The sequence below is a fragment of the Brassica napus genome, chromosome C8 (genome assembly GCF_020379485.1).
Source record: "Brassica napus cultivar Da-Ae chromosome C8, Da-Ae, whole genome shotgun sequence".
In the NCBI taxonomy this organism is placed as follows: Eukaryota; Viridiplantae; Streptophyta; class Magnoliopsida; order Brassicales; family Brassicaceae; genus Brassica; species Brassica napus.
In genome coordinates, this window is record NC_063451.1 from 26,279,033 (window position 1) to 26,298,530 (window position 19,498).

The 19,498-nt window shown below is 35.2% G+C and overlaps 1 protein-coding gene and 1 pseudogene across 4 annotated transcripts; both read right to left on the reverse strand.

Moving 5' to 3' along the window:
• Positions 1-184: 184 nt before the first annotated feature.
• Positions 185-7,424, reverse strand: LOC106451717 (ATP-dependent DNA helicase Q-like 4A). 4 transcript variants are annotated; one of them, XM_048766329.1, is made up of 27 exons: positions 7,168-7,369; positions 6,868-6,949; positions 6,639-6,727; positions 6,384-6,551; positions 5,981-6,038; positions 5,375-5,788; positions 5,041-5,214; positions 4,834-4,964; positions 4,225-4,591; positions 4,017-4,148; positions 3,851-3,937; positions 3,633-3,760; positions 3,331-3,451; positions 3,104-3,255; positions 2,881-3,016; positions 2,669-2,792; positions 2,528-2,598; positions 2,376-2,444; positions 2,169-2,291; positions 1,930-2,088; positions 1,770-1,850; positions 1,501-1,662; positions 1,328-1,383; positions 1,114-1,210; positions 948-1,042; positions 790-867; positions 185-668 (listed from the first exon to the last, which is right to left on the reverse strand). In XM_048766329.1, exons 4-27 carry the CDS (start codon positions 6,392-6,394, stop codon positions 317-319), a joined length of 3,378 nt encoding a protein of 1,125 aa, XP_048622286.1. In that variant the 5' UTR covers positions 6,395-6,551; positions 6,639-6,727; positions 6,868-6,949; positions 7,168-7,369; the 3' UTR covers positions 185-316. The 4 variants fall into 4 exon arrangements, with proteins under 4 accessions (XP_048622286.1, XP_048622285.1, XP_048622284.1 ...); XM_048766328.1 differs by lacking the exon at positions 6,868-6,949 and having other exon boundaries at positions 6,384-6,548; positions 6,634-6,727; positions 7,168-7,424; XM_048766327.1 differs by lacking the exon at positions 6,868-6,949 and having other exon boundaries at positions 6,634-6,727; positions 7,168-7,424.
• Positions 7,425-15,215: 7,791 nt separating this feature from the next.
• Positions 15,216-18,316, reverse strand: LOC106455037 (annotated as a pseudogene).
• Positions 18,317-19,498: the final 1,182 nt, after the last annotated feature.

A 19,498-nucleotide genomic window follows, 5' to 3' on the forward strand; every position in this document is an offset into this window, starting at 1 on the left:
AAGAACGTCTGAAACAGATGAAACTGTTGGGTAAAACTAAAAACAAATCACGCCCTAAATTATCTTTTGCCTTAAGCTCCAGGTGAAGGAAAAAACGAAAGCATCCTCTTCCTCATGAATGATGCTTTTACAATTATGATTAATAATTGCTCATAACAAGATTACAAATTGTAAAAGATGCAACTACTTCAAATGTGTAGATATATAATTTAATAATCTGACAATTCAACATTCTACTGAACATTAAGGTACACCACCGCCTAGACCATAGAAGTTTACAGCAATTTAAATTTAACATTTCACAATGGTTACTACTTCACCAGGGTAATACTCTCCCCTCAGGTCGTATCTCCGACCCATCTTCGTCTTCAAAATCAAAATCAAAATCTAGCTTCTCCATGACCATACCTACTCCACCTCCATCTACACATTCACCATGAAGAACCTCACTGCTTTTGCTTCTCACCGTTTTCTTGCAAGACTGGCTTGAGCTCTCTGCGAAATCATCATCCTCCTCGGTTACATTCGGACTAATGTTCTCGTCTCTTCTCCTCTTCCCTGAATCCGGACTAATCATGGACTCTTCTTTCTTACTGGTTCCATAGTACTCGTTCACCGTTGACTCTATTGTTTCCAACAACCGTTCACCGTACTTTAATACTTTGGCCCTGAAAGAAAAATTAAAAAAAAATGCACAACGTCATCATCAAACTCTTTTGAATGTTTTTTTCTTTCACATTGCCTTTGTAATGATCACAACTACAGGTTTTGAAGGCTAAGATAACTTACTTCCCAAGGCCATTTATCTCGAGGAGTTCCTCTTTGGTTCTTGGAATTTTCTTGCTCATCTGCTGAAGTGTTGCATTGCTGCCACAACAAATAAAAGGTTTAAGTAAAGAACTTGGAAGATCATGGAAAACGAGAAGAGGAATGGTTTTGAGGATTACCCAAATATATGATATGCCATGACACCGTCAGGGGCTTCTTTGACAAGAAGCGTACGAAGCTTCCTCAAGGCTGTGTACATGATGGCGGAGAGATTCTACAGAGAAAAGATCAATGAACCAACCACTCAGCAAATTCAAAGTGAGATTAAACTACAAAGTGATATACCACATCTTCTGGAGGAGCATCTGCTGATACTAAAGGAGCTTTTGCAGGGGTTGGCGCAGCTTTACAGGGCTTTAATACTTTTACAGAAGAAGGGAATCTGCAAACAGAACATGGAAGTCTTAGCTAAAGTTATCTTTAACAAGCAATGATTTGCTTGATCCTAGTTCATGTGAACCTTTTACTAGAAAGATATATCACAAGCACAAAGTCAAACCTCATCATTATAGTCTGGCTTCCAGAAAAGAGTGAGGCAGCCTTTGATTTATTCACCTAGATACAGCAGATAGGTACACAGACGTTAACATCTTCAAGAATGGACGTTATGTGCATATATTAACAGTTAATGAGAGGGAGAAGCGAAGTGGAAAATATTAACAATTTAAGTACCTTGAGCAACGATGATACGGATCCGTACATATCACTCTTCCTAACATCTTCCACAAGAATGTCCTCTGTTACGAGATAGTGCAAGATACGGGAGACTTCAAGTTTCGTTAAATGTTTTCCAGCTCCATGGAACTGCAACGTCTCGTGTCTGTGTTTCTTCACCTACACGCAGCGAACTGAGTTATTTTCAAGAGATCAAGCCACACTGATTGGATTGCCAGGATTGAGAAGCCATGAAAGAGTTAAAGATTGTTTTTATTTGTGCATACCATTTGGTTTAAGGAACCTCTGTAGACTTCAAGAATATGAGATGATGAAAACCTTTCTCCTGTTTGCTTCACCAGTTCAACCTACGCAAGGCACACGTGATCAATAACAACACATTCAACAAGTGAGATATACATGATGAACTTTAAACAGTTCCTATACCAATTGCCTTGTAATCAAAGTGACATCTTTGTCAATCAAACTCTGGCTACTTGAACAATTATCACACGTCCTTTTGCAGTTTGTGGAGTCAAACTTTTCCCCAAAATGGACTAGCTGTAGGAAACGTCGGCAGTCCACCTCATTTTCACAGTATCTAACCTGAAGCGATAAAATTTCGGAGAAATATTTCAGCAAATATAACTTTAAAAGCAAATAATAGGAATCTGCACGTTAAGTACCATGCGGAGAAGGTTTTCAGTGTTCGTTTCAAGTAACCTCCCTGAACTCGCTACACGATTATAACCATTTGCCATGGGGCTTTGGTCAACTCCTACTTGGCTAATCATATGCTTAACTCGTATCTGAAACAATATTGTGTTTCATAAACATAACCAAGAGTAGAAAGATGAAAAATATATACACTACTTTAGTATAATGCAACTTACATAGTCGCCATAACCGTAATACAAAACACAAGATGCTCGCTGGCCATCCCTGCCAGCACGACCACATTCCTTGGTTTTAAAAAAGAAAGCTTATGTGAGTATCTTTGTGTGCAATTTGTTAAACAAAGTTATCATGATTGAATGTACAATACCTGATGATAGCCTTCTATAGACTTTGGGAGCGAGTGATGAATAACAAACCGGACATCAGGCTTGTTGATTCCTGTAAATGTGCAATGTTAATGGGCAGCAAAGTTCCATCAATTAAAGCAAACATAAGCACAAAGAAGTACCCATTCCAAAGGCCACAGTAGCACATATTATATTGACTTCGTCCTTGCTCCATTGTTTCTGTACTAAAGCACGTTGAGTAGGCTCTATGCTTCCATGGTAGAATGCTGCTTTATGACCGAACTCCTGAAATTGTATCCAATTCTACGTTTAAACATGATATTTTGTCGTATGCACAGGACAATGATAAGGCTTTAATATACAAATGACCAACCTGTAACTTTTGAGCAACTTTCTCGCAGTCATTTCTTGAAAGACAATATATAATTCCACATTCATCAAAATGGTTTTCCTTTATAAATTTGTCAATATCCTCCAGACACTTTTTCGTCTTTGGAACAACGGAATACCTAAAAATTTCTTGTTAAGCAGCATTCTCAAATATATATATATATATATATATATATATATGTTAGCTTTTAGGTATTTTTACTTACAATAGATTTGGGCGATTAAAACTTTGCCGGAACACAACACAGTTAACAAGGCCAAGGGCTTGTACAACGTCTTCTTTCACACTGGCTGTTGCGGTAGCTGTTAAAGCTAACACGGGAATGTTGGGAAACTTCTGCTTCAGAATACCAAGACTCTGCATGTTCCACAATATTCTCGGTGAGTAAAAAAGGCAAGGGAGTGCCTTGTTTGAAGCTTATAATGGCCTAACCTGGTAGTCTGGTCGAAAGTCATGCCCCCATTGGCTCACACAATGAGCTTCATCAATAACAAATCGAGCAAGCAAACCACAAGAGTTTAAGTTGTCTAGATGCCTCAAAAGAGAATCGCTTCTGTAATCAAGAAAGAGATACTGCTTAGCTACGTGTTGCCAGTAATAGCATTCAGAGTTTTGGCGACCCTTGCACTACTTGTCCACAACCTAATCTAGAATTATAAGAACCCTATGGCCATGATACAAAACAAATAAAAAAGAGAGAGAGAAAGTTATATAGAATTGAAGTAGCAACTCACTGTGCCACTTTTTCGGGTGTGACGTATAGTAATTTGTACTTAGAATGCTCGGAACAAAGCTCCTGAAAGATCTTCAGTTGTTCAGACCATTCCATGCCGGCACTTAAGGAAGCAGCGGGTATATTTGCCTGTTAAATAGAAAGGATCCTCTGTATGAATAATTTATCAATGAAACAGAAGATACAAATGAAATCTCTGGGGGTTTCTGAAATGTTCACCTGCAATAAGTTCATTATCTGGTCTTGAATAAGTGACACGAGTGGAGAAATGACCAATGTTATTCCTTGACAGATCAGAGCAGGGAGCTGCAAAACAAAGATGTTAGAAAACAGTTTGGAGAAAAACAACGTGACATTAAAAAAGTAAAGTCTCAAGTATAATGACCTGATACGTCAAACTCTTGCCTCCTCCTGTTGGCATCAACACAAATACATCAGAGCCACTCATTGTCGCGTTGATGATTTCTCTCTGGTTAGGTCGAAACGAGTGATTTCCAAACACTTTTTTGTTACTGACCTGAACGTTGCAAGCAAACACATGAGCACATGGAATGTAAGTGAACAAAGTAAAAGATAGAAACTCAGCAAATCACCTCCAATTTTCTCGTCCAAGGGAAATCACGACTGCTCCACTTTTGGTCGTTTGAACCTTCAGTGTACGTCACCTCGATAATCCTCGGAACGTATTGTTCTCTCTCTACAGGAGCAGATGAAAGACCGTACCTATCTACAGAAAATGAAGAATCTTTTGGCATGTTCCAGCTATCAGATGCATATCTTCCTTGCTCATTAAAATGTGCTCGAGAATCAGTTTGTGGATGATCAAATCTTAGATTTGTTGATTTAGGTGTTTCATACTGTGAAGCACGAGTAGCTGTAGATGACAAAAACTGAGACTTGTGCTTTTCTTTATCTCGAGTATGGTCCTCGAGCTGCTGAATTTGCTTCTTCAGCAGTAACCTATCAACAACACAAATTGTGATTCACTAGAAACTCACTCAAATTCAAGGCATACACACAGTTGCGACACCTTTAAATACTCGGACTCAAGAAACAGATGCATTGTCTATTACTTCTTTAAGCCTAATCTCTTTTTGCTGCACTATTCCCAATAAATTTTGCTGGGTAATATACCACAGCCTCCAGGGAACGGAAAATTTTAACAGCCAAGAAAACAGAAAAAAAAAGATTGGGATATAAACCTCTCTTGACGAAGCTCTTGAATACGATCAGGACTCAGATCAGTATCATCGTCAAGAAGTTCATTTGATATTGCAATCAACATGTTCTTCATTTGTTCCAAATGGGTTGAAGCTTCTGGACAAAGCCCTAGCTGAGAAGATACCAACGTCAAACAAAATGAGACAACCATAATAAAAACTAAAAAGAGAGAAAAACAGAATCCATACCTTTATTCCATGACTGCAGTTAGAACATAGTTCAGGAGGCAGACAACTCTCTTCTTCTCTTCTGGAAGCACTTCTATCCACAGGTGGAGCTCTCGATGGCAAACTAGATACAGATGGCGGAGGCGTACTTGTTGATTGGTAGTGTTCCATCATAATTTGGTCGACATCAATATTCTGTATCACAAAGTGTTAACACGCTTGAGTTAACATATTTTGAACACAAATCCGTGACGCAGAGATGCTTCCGGATCTTTACGAAATTGATAAAACTAGCTTCTTCGCATAGAGTACTAAATAAGGGAAAATTATGTGGTAACTGAACCGGTACCATTACCTGAAGTATGTCATCATCAATCTCATCAAGACATGCTTCTCCAGATCCCAACTGCTCAGCTGCGAATGCAGAACTCCTGAATGGTTTCTCCACACCATTTAAATGCGCGGAACTAGTTTCTGGTTCTCTGGCCTCATCATTTATCCGTGGAAACTTTTCAGCAAATATTTTACCATCACCAGGGACAGGGGGAGGAAAGCTGTGAAAGTTTCTTCCAGTTCCTGGTACACCCATTTGACTTTGATTTTGTTGATTGTTCGAATAAAAAGAACCATCAGTGCTACATGTAACTTTCACAGTGGATCTCTCTCTTGCAGAATACGAGCCATTGGTGCCACCATCATCAACCGGGGGAGTAATTCCAGGTCTTAGGTAGGTCTTATTTAATGAGAGACTTGAAAGAGCACTCCAAGCCTGCCAACATAGGATACCAATAAATAACATATATGTAGAGTTCATGAAAAGAGGTCTATCAAAAAGGGGAAGTTGAATCAGAAAGTAGAGAAATATAAAAACTACAATGAGATAAACTATTTACTCAAAGAAATGGATAGAGAGAAAGATAAACATATAACTTCCACAACAGTTTCTCTTCAACAATATTACCTTTGCAATTTGCGGGTGCGCCAAAGTATGCGCATTCACACTAGGAAACGCAATTGACCTACACAGAGAGAAAAGGAAGCTTGTTAAATATTTTTGAATCAGATAGTTTTAAACAGATCCACGAAGAAAGCTAAACAAATCACACAAATTTTTCCATCGCTGACATTTTTTACAAGAGATATCATAGGGAAATATAGTGGTATCACACTCAATTTTGCTGGAAAAGGGAGATATTACAATGTGGTGGAAAGCTATCCTTGAAACCAATGAATTTGTTTGATATTTAATTTTCAGTAGTTCTACTTCAACGAATCCAAACAGCAGACAGTAGTGGGTCAAAGTAAAAGACAATCAAAGAACAATGCAGAAGATGGTTATTCACAAAAGAATATAGCGATAATACCTCGCCGCCATATCTCTGCTTTTTCTAGGCTTTTGACTTTCTATTGCATAAAGGAAACCGGAGCTCAAATGCTTAGTCCTGGAAGATGGATCTTCGAGCGCATTTGCATGATCTGACCAATTGGTTTGAGGACCTTTAGGTTTCTCAACTTCAGGGAGATGACTCCTACTGCCAAATTTTCTAGCAGTGAATAACGAAGAGCAAACAAAAAGAAAGAAACTACCAGAAAATATTGGAACATCATCCTTACCTTACTTGATTTGAATTAATCATAGGTTTTTCTTAAACATGCTGCAGATGTTCCACCAAAGTTTAATCTTCCCTTGACAACCGCAACTTCGTCACTTAATGAAGAAACATATAAGAAGTTGCATTCAGATTAATAAAACACAAGCCGAAAAAGAATGCACATTTATCACATAATTGACTAACTACGAATCTAATTTAACACAAATCTGCAAACTTTTAGCTAAGAATACTATACCAAACACAAACTCAAGCGAGACAAAAGACGGATCCGCTAGTCTTCACCCACCAATTTCAGCAGTTGAAAAAACGGTGAAACACTACAGAAACAGGAAATCGAAGTGAATAAAAAACGAGCCCATAGCTCCAAAGTGATTCACTTTACTAACAAACAACGAAAACCCAAATCGAAAAACTAATCAGCAAGTAGTTATAACCACAGCGAAATTTTGCATCGGTGTTGTGTGAGGAACGATTGCGAAACGAAAAACCCTAGAATTGAGAATTGATTGCGAAATGAGAAAACCCAAGGACATACATTTGAGAATCAATTGGGGGTATTTGCTTCTACAGCGGCACGGTATCACTCCGGCGGAGAAAGTCGGATACAAAAGTCGCCGCCGATTGAGCTTGATAGTTTATGCAGTTTTGCTAATGGCGGGATAGTTTCCCTCTCATGTTCCCAAATGAAAAGAGGATAATAAATTATTTTTGAATTTTGAATATTGTTTTCAATTCGTATATTTGATTCTTCATTTTCGGAAACAAATAACGGTGGTAAATTGAGATTAGGAAGGAACAAATACGAAAATGTATAAATTAAGGTAATGAATGGTAACATATAAATTGCGGAATTGAGTGCGTATTTTACAAAACCACACTCCAGTCACCGATCACAATTAACAAACTAAAAAAGACGGTTTTAAGAAAAACGCACTACAAATCCGCTTACGTTCTTCGAGGCAACCAAATACACATGAAATTTAAAAAACGCACTACAACTTCAGTCCACAGACGAGAACATGCGGTTAAAAAAAACGCCTTTTGTATGGTAATTAATAAATTATTTTCTTTCTAGTATTATGTTTTTAGTTATATTTTACGTAATAGTTACATTTATAACACTTTTTCTTATTTGTCCATGAAAAACATTTTTCTTTTCTTTTCTTTAGAAAACATTGTAAGTATTTTGAAAGTATGATTTGTATCTATATAACTTATATAACATATATATTAAATAATGTTATATATAGATTAATAAATATTCATTCAAATTAATCTAGTAATCTAGTATCATAAATGTTAATTAAAAAATTATTATAAATTATCTTTTTAATAATTTTTAGTATAAACTATTTATTTTAATAGAGTTTACACACGTAATATCTCGGTTAAATTGGTAAATAATTCGGTTAAATTCGGTAAAACAGGTGATCCAGCTTTATTTATATATTCGGGTATATTTTTGGTTCTCGATTCGATTTCCGTTCGATTATTTCAAATATATAATATAGGAACCGTTTGAGTATGTAAAGGTTTCATTCCTGTTTTGTGTCGGTTATTTCTTTGTTTCCCATTTTTTCTAATGCATAAACCTAACATACACTATAATACTTAACAATTCCCATTTTTTTTGTCCATGCATAAACCTAACCTACATTATAATACTTAACTATAAATTCTAATCACTAATTTCTAAATTCAAATGTAAAATATATATATATTGTATAATATATTATTTATATCAGGTTACAGTTTTTTTAAAAAATATTATGATATTATTACAGAGTAAACAAATTAAAATTTTAATTATATTAATATGTTTATCTTACATTATCTTTTATCATAACATCACTACTTTTATCAAAACCGCACTATTTTTTTTATCAAACCCGCACTATTTTTTTTATGAAATCCGCACTTGTCCCGCAAACCGCATGAACCGCAGTTGCACCGTACCGCACTCTAATTTCGCACTGCTTATATTATCAAAACCGCAGTTACCATTCGGACCCTAAATAGACGAATCCTCTCCCAAAAAATTTTAAAATAATAATTTACAAAATATTTATTTCGAAGTCACAATGCACCAAGGCAAACACAAAAACTGAGACTTCTAGTTTTTTCAACGAACCAACGATTGTTATGAACTAGATCGTGGATGGCTCATAACTAAGAGATTATGATTTGTAATCTTTCCATTTATCTATGACGGTGTAATCTCATATATAAGTAACCTCTATGTTATAAATAAAGATAGACTTTCCCATTACTTTTATAACACGTTATCAGCACGAAACTTTAAATTCCTAAGCTAATACCCAAATCGAAAAATCCTAAAACCCTAACCCTAGCCGGCGATCCGACGAACCCTAAACCCCGATCGCGTCTCTTGGTCCCGCATCTGTTCCAGCTCGCGTCCCCGATCAGCTTCAGCCCAAAGCGTTCCTGATCCTAGCTCAGACGTTCGCGATCCGAGGGTAGCTCCAGCACGCGACCTCTTCCTCGCTCGCGACAGCATCAAATAGCTCGCGTCTGATGATCAAGGCGTTCCCGATCAAGCAACAAAGGACGTCCGCGATCCGATAGAAGCGACTCGATCCATTCCAGTTTGTGTCCAGCTCGCGGCTCAACTTCTTTGGTGGTCCGATTCAACAATCATCTAAGGTTAAAAGGTAATTCAAAACCTAAGAACCCATAATCGAACATGGATTGATTGATAAAGAATGAAACTCTAAAACCCTAATCTTTATGAATCAAAACCGTAATAGATCAAAAATCCTAATTGAGTAAATTGAAGCTCTGAAAGTTCGATACCCCAAACCCTAAATCATGTTCCTACGTGATTAAAACCCCAAAACGGTTTTTACAAGTTAAAATCCGATAAACCCTAACCCTATATCTATAAACCCTAAATAATATAAGTATTAGAATTAATTATATTATCCCCTAAACTATATTTGCGAAGTGATTTTGCCACAAGTTATATATACAATCATTTTTACACAAAAAAATGATGACACGGCTAACAAGATTGATGACATGGCTTATAGTTAATATGACAATGACAATCACATTTATTACTGACATATATTTTTGGTACATTTTATAGAATATGACAATAACTAATACATTACATTTAATGTCGATTTATATTTTTGTTAAACTTCTTAAAATATGGTAATAATTCATAAATCATCACTAAAATAAATATATTGAAATATGCATTATAAATTTCGAAATACATTATTTAATTGTATTTTTATAATTATACAATTTTATTACTTATATTTTCACAATTTTCTACATCTTTTTTAAAAAATTAATAAATTGTTAATCGTAATTTCATTAGTCTCTTTTAGATATCTACAAATTTTATAAATATTGTTTAGTTATAATTTTTAATAACTATACAATTTTTATATGATTTTTAGTAATTGTATACAAGTTGATTTAATACATTTAACCAAAATAAATAGAAAAAAAATTATCTAAGATTCAAATTTTAAATATATTACATATATATTATTAAATGTAATTTAAAATAAACAAAATTATATTTTTCTTAATTTTATGCTTAAATAATCAACTTTATATTAAATATTAGTGAAAAATAATAAAATATATAATATTAATAAATTTTATTTTAAATATAATTTAACTTTTAAAAAATTTATCACTGCACATGGTGCATGAAAACACTTAGTAATTATCAAATCACATATTAAAACCTTAATCGAATATTTTGAAATCAAAACTGTTTTCGGTTTTGATCATTGAGGTTTTAAATCTGATTGAATCTGATGCTATGTTGCTAGAATTTTTTGACCATTAAATTTATAGATTTATTTTCTTATCCTGCTTGGTTAATTGTTCATCTGATTTAAAAAAAATTTAAACCGACCAGCATGTTAAAACATTGATTGAATCCGATAGGTTGCTAGCTTGTTTTGCTTATAAAATCCGATAGGTTGATAGATTGATTGAGGTTTACTTGTTTAAAATTCGAATGATCTGATTGCATGATTCTTGATGTTTAATATCATCTGCTAGGATTGATAGTTTTGTAATCTGATTTGTTTTAAATAGAAACCCTAAATAATCCGTATGATAGGTTATATTGATCTGATTTGGATGTCTTTAAGAATTGAGAATCCGTATGCTAGGTTGATAGATTCATGATAAAATGTAATGTCTTGAGGTTTAAGATTGTATGCTAAGTTCGATTAAATTGATTGATTTGATTATATGTTTTTGAGGTTTGATAAATTCAGATACTAGATAAATTATTTACACATGGTTTATGCTAAATACCAATCAGCCTTGAAACTGATTCATTGAAATTCATGCTTGAAATCTATATTCTAGTATTGCTAAAATCAGCCTTGAAATTGATTCATTGAAATTCATGCTTGAAATCTATATTATAGTATTGCTAAAATCAGCCTTGAAACTGATTGAGTGATTAATAAAATTTTTTACTAGTCTTGCTAAAATCTATTGATTGTTAAACCCTAACTGCATGATTAATTGAATCCGTTTTTGCTAGTCTTGATAAACCATAATATTATGAGCACATAGAAATAGTACTGCTGAGACTTGCTAGAAATTGACTGATTGATTAAATGTCTTTAAGATTGATAGTCTCATTGTCCTCACAAGATTAAAATCCGAATTGATTATTTTTATGAGTAAGGCCGCATTAAAATAATACCTAAATATTGAGTGATATATGAAGATGTCGAAAATCAACCTGGATTTTGCTGCCCTAAATCTCTTTGGAGATAATTATTTACGGTGGGCATTGGATACAAAGATTATCATAAAGTCAAAAAGACTTGGTGAATGTATCATAGAAGGCAATAATGCCAATGAGAAGGATTGATACATGGCAATATTAATTATCAGCCATCATCTTATTAAGAGTCTCAAAGATCAGTATCTGACTATAGAGAATCCTCTAGACCTTTGGACAGAGTTAAAAATCGAGATATGATCACCAAAGAACGATGTTATTACCAAATGCCCTATTTGATTGGAAGAATCCCATAATCCAGGACTATAAGTCTGTGGATGAGTCTATTGCTAACTGGGCAAAATAATGGATTACTGATGAGAAACAGTGAATTGAGACCTTCTGGATTAACCCTATTATCTGATACCAATAAGGCCGCAGAAAAAAAAAAGGTAACCACGTCCAGAATGATAGAACACGCGGTCATGGCCGTGGAGGGTGGAAAGGATGTGGCCATGACCACTATAACACATTTGGCCGTGGGAATCACTATGGCAGAGGCCGTAGGTATCAACCCAATTTGAGCCATGGTCAAGGTAGTGGCCATGGTATATCCTTTAAACCACAAAGCTCGACCCAATCAGTGTCCAATAGATATGGAATGGGAACCATTGGGCTAAGATATGAAGGACTCCCAAAGAGAGTCTAAAAAGGAAGAATCATGAAACCCACTTGGTCTATAAAGATGGTGAAAATAATTTCGAACATGATCAAGATGATATTATGGAATATGAGACTTATTATTGCCTAAAAGAATCAAGTTGATAATCTGATTTCGACATCAAACTTGTGTGATTGCTTTGCTTGTATGATTTCTCTGATTTTTATCTCCTTGAATTTATTTCTATTACATTGTTTGCTTAGATTAACTGAATGAATGATTTTTCTATATGAATACACTGAAAAACGCCAATATAAGTACTAAAGCAGGTATCACCAGTCTGAAAGAAAGCTATGGCTAAGCTAATATATTATTGCCTAATGGTATGCATCTAGAAATCAGTGATGCCTTATATTCACCCAGCTCTAAGAGCAAGAGCAGCATATTGAGTTTTAAAGATATAAGAATGAATGGTTTCCATATTGAAACAATGGGCGAAGGAAACAAAGACTTCCTTCAGATATATGTATAAAATCGCCCAAGGCCATAATAAGTCCTAAAGACTATACTTGCATCTCTACTGACCTAGACTATGCATAGATCAGTATAATAGAGGCTAAAAGCCTGCGAAAATATACACTTTATGGCACGACCGGATTGGTCATCCTGGTCCAAACATGATGCGAAAATTGATATTCAAAAGACACACATTAAAAGATAAGAAGAGTTATCCCAAAGAATCTCACGTGTGTAGCATGTATACAAGGGAAACTCATTAGGCCATCACCAGTAAAACGGCTACGAGCCCCTTTTTCATAATAAAGACTATATGTTTAGATAATACTGGTGAATACATGTGCCAAGCATTTAAATGATTATGGTATGTCCATGGGGGTAAGTGTGGACAATTCTGTGATACATGTCCATACCAAGAACGGATAGACCATAACTTATGAGGTCAAAACTCCCATTCACAGCTTGGACCACACGAAATTTACATGCACCTAAGTTAATACGCATCAGGCCATTTAGTGAGCATAGATATCCCCTATCACAATTATTAACGGGTCAAGAGCCAAACATACCCCATCATAAGACATTTGGATGTGTTGTCTATGTACTAATTGCTCCACCACAGAGAACTAAGATGGGACCTCAAAAGGAGGATGAAGATATATGTTGGATATGATTATCCCACAATAATAAAGTACTTTGAGCCAACTATGGGTGATTATATTTGAGGCCAGGTACACGGATTATTTTAAGACCAGGAGGAGAAAAAATAATAATAAAGCTGGTAAAAGAATGGTAAAAGAAATAGAATGGAATCAACCATCAATGTCTTAGCAAGATCCTCAGACTAAAGAATGTGAAATAGACGTCCAAAGATTATACATTTACAAAGCTAGCTAATCAAATGCCAGACACATTTGCTGACCCGAAAAAGAATGACTAAGTCATATATAAACCAGCTTGTAAAGCACCAACGAATTTGATGTCCAAGAAGAGACACAGTCAAGTTGCTACAGAGCCTAGACAACGTATGAAACGTGGTAGACCAAATAGGTTCCAAAAGATAAGAATCCTCGGAAACAAAAGAAAGGTGCAGAGAATGATAATCAAAATCCAAATCCGAGGTTACTAAGGAAACCATCCCAGACATGGAGATAAGGCCGGCCGGCTCTAAGGTACATGTACCAAACAATGTAGCTTGGGACGCCAAGCTGCAAAGTATTAAAGGTCCTGATAATAATGAATCTCAATCGATTATATCATGTTTGGAACATAATGGAACCAATAAGGAATGTCGACATAAGATGATTTATTTGCATACAAGGTAGCACTTGAATTAATGAATATAAGCGAGGATCATGAACCCACGTCAATATAAGAGTGCACACTCGTAGAACATATTAGATTGAATGGAAACGTGGGGTTAAATAGTTTAAGGAAGAAAGGTGTATTTGGTCATATGATTAAGACGTCATATAATGTTAAAACCAGTGGATATAAATGGGTCTTGTGAGGAATAGAAATTGTGAGATATAAAGATGATGTTGCACAAGGATTCTCACAAAGACCAGTAATAGATTATGAGGAGACATACTCCCATGTGGTGGATGCAACTACTTTTAGATTTCTCATAAGTCTGGCTATATAAGAGAGAAAATTAGACTTGCAGCAAGTTGATATAGTGAGTGCATATTTATATGGTCCACTGGATAATGAAAGTACTAGAGGGTATTGAGCTGAAAGTACAACAAGTTCTCGATAACAATATTGATAATCATCAAAGTATATGATCTGAATATCTTAGGAACCTCTGGATACAATTTCCCAAACAGTTGAATATCTCAAGAAAGAGTTTGAGATGAAAGATCTTGGAAAACAAAGTTTTGTTTGGGATTACAGCTTGAGTACATTAACAATGAAATCCTTGTGCATCAAATAGTATATACAGAAAAGGGTACTCAAGAGATTTAATATGGACTAGTCTCACCCATTATCTAGTACATGGGCGTGAAATCACTTGTTTTGGACACTGATCCATTCAGTCCAAAGGTGGACGATAAAGAAGTTCATTTAGTCCTGAGATGGACGATGCAAAAGTCTTGTTTTAGACACTGATCTGAGTGGTCCATAAGAAGGACGATGAAGAAGCCTTTGTTTTTGGTTTATTTTATACTAACCAGCCCAAAGAGGGGTTATTTGGTTTTGTTGATTTGTTTTCAGACATGTTATGTTTTACACATGGTGATACACGTATATCACATCAACATCATCCAAGATTTCGTGTGTGTGTGTATTTGAGGTCGATGACTCAATATGTTCGATCAGATTGTGGCATGGCCGATGGTAAAGAAGAACCAACTATCATGTTCGAGGACGAAGCATATTCTGCCCAAGATTTTCATCACCCACGGATTGCAGAAAATTGGAGAGGTCCAAGGGACCTTTAGTAATGTCCAAATCAAGGGGAGTAATGTGTGTTATACTCTTTTTCCTTCACCATGGTTTTGTCCTAATTGGGTTTTCCTGGTAAGGGTTTAATGAGGCAACATTAAAGCACATTACAAGCTCTAAATGGTTATGGCATCCAAGGGGAGTGTTATGAACCAGATTGTGGATGGCTCATAACCAAGAGATTATGATTTATAATCTTTCCATCTATCTATGACGGTGTAATCTCCTATATAAAGAACATCTATGTTATGAATAAAGATAGACTTTCCCATTACTTTTATAACAACGATAACTTTTTTTTTAACACAAAGAAAAATCAAGTGATTTTCACTTCTCCACTAGCGTGTACTTGCTTTACAGTCTTGTCATACTCATCTTCCTCGTCCTCCACCACCTCCTCTTCATCCACCTCTTCGTCTTCTTTCCCTTCTTCATCTCCCCAGCCAAAACCTCCAATGGACCGGGAAACGTGCGGGGGAGTTTTGGCGTCATCCAATATCTTCATGATCTCTTCTGCGGTTTGTAGGGAGAAGGTTGGATTCTCTTTTCTGAAATACGCAGCTTGAGCAGTCTCTGTGAGTTCTCTTGGCAAGTTCTTCACGAACCATGGGTGTTTCTTGATTTCTGCAATGTTTATCCTCTGCCAAAAACAACAAACGCAGTAGCTCGAATGTTAAACAAAACCAATCTTATGAAAACATTTAGTTCGTTTGATTGATGTATAGTGTTACCTTGAGTGAGTTGGACGGGATAGGAGATGTTTGCAATCCTGTGAGATGTGGACGTAGTTCGGGATCTTGTACTGAACAGCCATGATTTTCTGTATGAACAAGATCACACATTTGAGCCTAGATACGCAGCAGACACATGGCTCAAACAAATAAGCCTAGTTGTATTGTTTTCCTGAAGTTTTTGGGGTCTTCCTGGTCTTCAAATGGGTAGGCTCCAACCAGCATGACATAAAGAGTTACACCACAAGACCATACATCAGCCATCTGAGAGAAGAAGAAAAGAATCACAAATCTTACCGACTTCCACAAAGTTAATGTTCAAACAAAGAGAAAAGATCATGACAGTTCCATATAAATTCATTGGTTTATGCAAAGTTCATTGCATTGAGCATGATGCTTGATTTAGCAAGACTCGGATAGCAATAAGATTACCTTGCCATCGTATTCTCTCCTCGAAAGGACCTCATGTGCAATATATGCTGGAGTTCCAACTGTTGACTTTGGGCCTGGAGTGGAGTAGAGAGGACTACAACAAAGAAGAAGAAGAAGAAGAAGAAAAAAAGCTAATAACTTAAAAGTGCTTTTACGACAATGGAGAAGAACATAATAGGATCTCATATACAATTGCAGAGAAGTTGAAAGTTTAATATAGTGTGGCAAACCTTGGAATAACCAAAGTCACTGATTTTGAGACGTGAAGCAGGACTTCCATCAAGTAGTGTATTCTCCAGCTTCAGATATCTATGGCATATTTGCTGCAACAAAATAAACACAAGGTGACCACCGGATTGATAAACAAACGAATCTCAAACATCTAATCGAAAATATATTTGCCTTACCATAGCATGGCAATAGCTAACACCTGATATATGCTGCTGGAAGAAGTATCTCGCCTGGAAAAGAAGAAAAAACAGAAAGTTAGAAAATGGATTAGACTGTATGCCCCAAAGTGTTTGATACGTGATAACAAAAATACAAAGATTCACTCACATATGTTTGCTCTCCTTTCCTTCTTCCTAATCTTTACAGAACTCTGAAAGAACTAATCCCAGTAGCAAAAGCCAAACCTCATCTTCACTGAATCTTCCAGCACTGCAGATACGCTCAAATAGTTCACCACCAGCAGCATATTCCATGGCAATGGCAAGATGAGTCGGAGTCAACACCACCTGTGAAAATCCATAATCAAGCGAAATCATTTTCACCATAGCGAGAACACATGTCTAACCTCCTTAAAGCGGATGATATTAGGATGGCGAAGTGATCTGTGATTTATGATCTCTCTCTCGCCACATTCTCATCGATCTGTACCCCAAAAAAACAACAAAGCCAAATGATCAATCAACAATCTTCCTATGAAAATGATACAAACTCTAACTAACACTACAATGAGCTAAAAAACCTAATGAGGCTATAGGATAATGAGAGATGATCTGAGAAGGACCTTGGGACCACGCTCGATGTACTTCATGGCAACAAGCTCCTCTGAGTTTTTAACCTTCATGAGCCTCGCCACTCCGAAATTCCCCGCGCCTATGTCCTTCACCAGCTCGTACTTCTCCATCTTAACCAACAACCCTAGTTCCATAAGCGATATGAAATTGTTTGTTTATTTTTTTCAAATGAAGAATAAAAATTAAATTAATTAACTGATAGGAGGACTATTATTCGTTTTTAATGTAGTGGGGCCCACTTGTCTCCCTTGTACATTGTACGGAAACACGATTATTATGTTTCCTAATTGCATTACTCTTAGGAATCTAATACGACAAAAGGTAAATGAACTGAAGCAAATGAGAAATTACTGTGGATTTGATTCGTAATGACTTTACTATGTAAGATAAAGGATATAACCCCAGAGCCGTGCCTCAATGTTCAAAATTGAAGCATTGGCTTAGGGGGCATCCAATTTTTTAAAAACAATAGAGGCAATGTTTTTTAGTTTCATCTACTTAATCTCAATTAATAAAAAATATAGAAAAATGTTTAAAAAGTTGAAAGCTTTATGATAATTAAAATAAAGAAACACAAGAGTATACTCCCTTCTTTTCATAATAGATTGATGTTTTAGAAGATTTTTGTTGTTTCAAAATAGACGATGTTTTGATATTTTTATGTTATTTTTAACTTTATTGAAAACTGTGTAACCATTAGATGTTGTAGTCATTTTTGTACTTGGCTGGATGATTTTTAAATTATATTCTTAAAACTACTTTTTAGAGAAAAATAAATTTCTTAACCTTTGTGCACTAACGAATAACATCATATATTGTGAAATGGAAAGAGTATTATAAAATTATGGTTTTCATACTTAAGCAACCAAACTGGTACATAGTCATTTTTAATTGGTAAAAAAGTACAGTACAATAAATAAAAACTGGTTGGTGTCATATAATTTTTTTTTATTGGGCTATTATATAAATTTTAAGCTTATCATATAAAATGATTTTAAAAAAAATTGGAAACTATATTTTGTTTAGTAGTTTAATTTTTCATTTGTTTTTACTATATGAACTAACTAGGGGTGGCCCGCCTACATTAAAATTATTTTATATTAAAATATATTTAATTTTATAAAACATTTGGAAAATACTTTAAACTGAATATAATAAATATATTTTTATAATTAAATAATATATTTTTTTTTAACATTTGACCTTTTTAATTTATAATCATGACGTGTTTGGATTTTTATTTGTTATCAACTATATTTTCATAATTCATTTCAGTTATCATCACTGGAGCTCTCACTTTTAGATATTGTATAAACTACATATTTTTTAGTGGACAGTTAATTAGTTTGTTGATTGATATTTAGCCTAATTTTTTATCTGTCCAGTCAAGAAAGAGTGCCAAAGTATGGTTGCTACCGAGCTGGATCAGTATCAAAAGGGTGTGTCATGTATGCAAAGAGAGGTGGTGGTCAAGCTTGGATGCCGCCGTGAATCCTCAGTGAATATGGAGAATCTACAAAGCTTGTTAAGGTTTCAACAGTCAGATGACCCGGTTTTAGTTACAGTTTGTGAGCTAGAGGAAAGTGATAAATCTAATCATTTGTAAACCGCAGGAGTTAGCTAAACTAACAGTGTTTATTTATTTCAAATATTCTCTTAGTGTTACAATACAAACGAATTTTTGTTTTGTCCTTTACGTCTCATGAGGAAATGCCTATGCTAGTGTACATCATGGTGAAGTATGCAGCGATTGGATGTGGTGACGCTGAAGTGTTTATAAAGATTGCTCAGTGACTTACAAAGAGAAGATATGGGATCATGTTGCTGGAGTTGTGATTGTAGAAGAAGCTGGTGGTGTAGAGAGTGATACAGGCGTGAGAAAGTTATATTTCACAAAAAGAGCTTATTTGGAAAGTGGAACGTCTTGACGGAGGAATTATAGCATATCTATAAAATACAATATTTATCAAAAATCTTAAAGTACATTAATTTTATTCCAAAAGAATGATTGCGGAGATCGTAGGAAATGGTTAAATTGCCATGGAAATTGTAATTAATAATTAAAAAAATTAGTTTGCTTTCTGGTTTCTTATTTCTCAACTTATGATTCATGTGAATTGTCTTCTTTAAGTGGGAGATTCATAATAATGTTTAAACATCTTGTAGTTATTTACAACCAGATCATATATTCTCTTAGTATAAAATTCTAAACTAATACTGTCGCATCCCCGTCCCGGGATCTTGACATAAGGCCTAGACGTTTCGATAGAAACGAGTCTGCCTTTGTTCAGATCAAGAGAATTGATCGTGAACAAGGTGGGATG

What these genes read in the sequence shown, in the direction of transcription:
- LOC106451717 (XM_048766327.1), bottom strand. Translation starts at nt 6,656, where the DNA reads ATGATTAATTCAAATCAAGTAAG. An exon ending in ATTACGGTTATGGCGACTAT is followed by an intron (nt 2,292 to 2,375) that starts GTAAGTTGCATT and finishes ATATTGTTTCAG; the next exon opens with ATACGAGTTAAGCATATGAT. An exon ending in CTTTGATTACAAGGCAATTG is followed by an intron (nt 1,851 to 1,929) that starts GTATAGGAACTG and finishes TGCCTTGCGTAG; the next exon opens with GTTGAACTGGTGAAGCAAAC.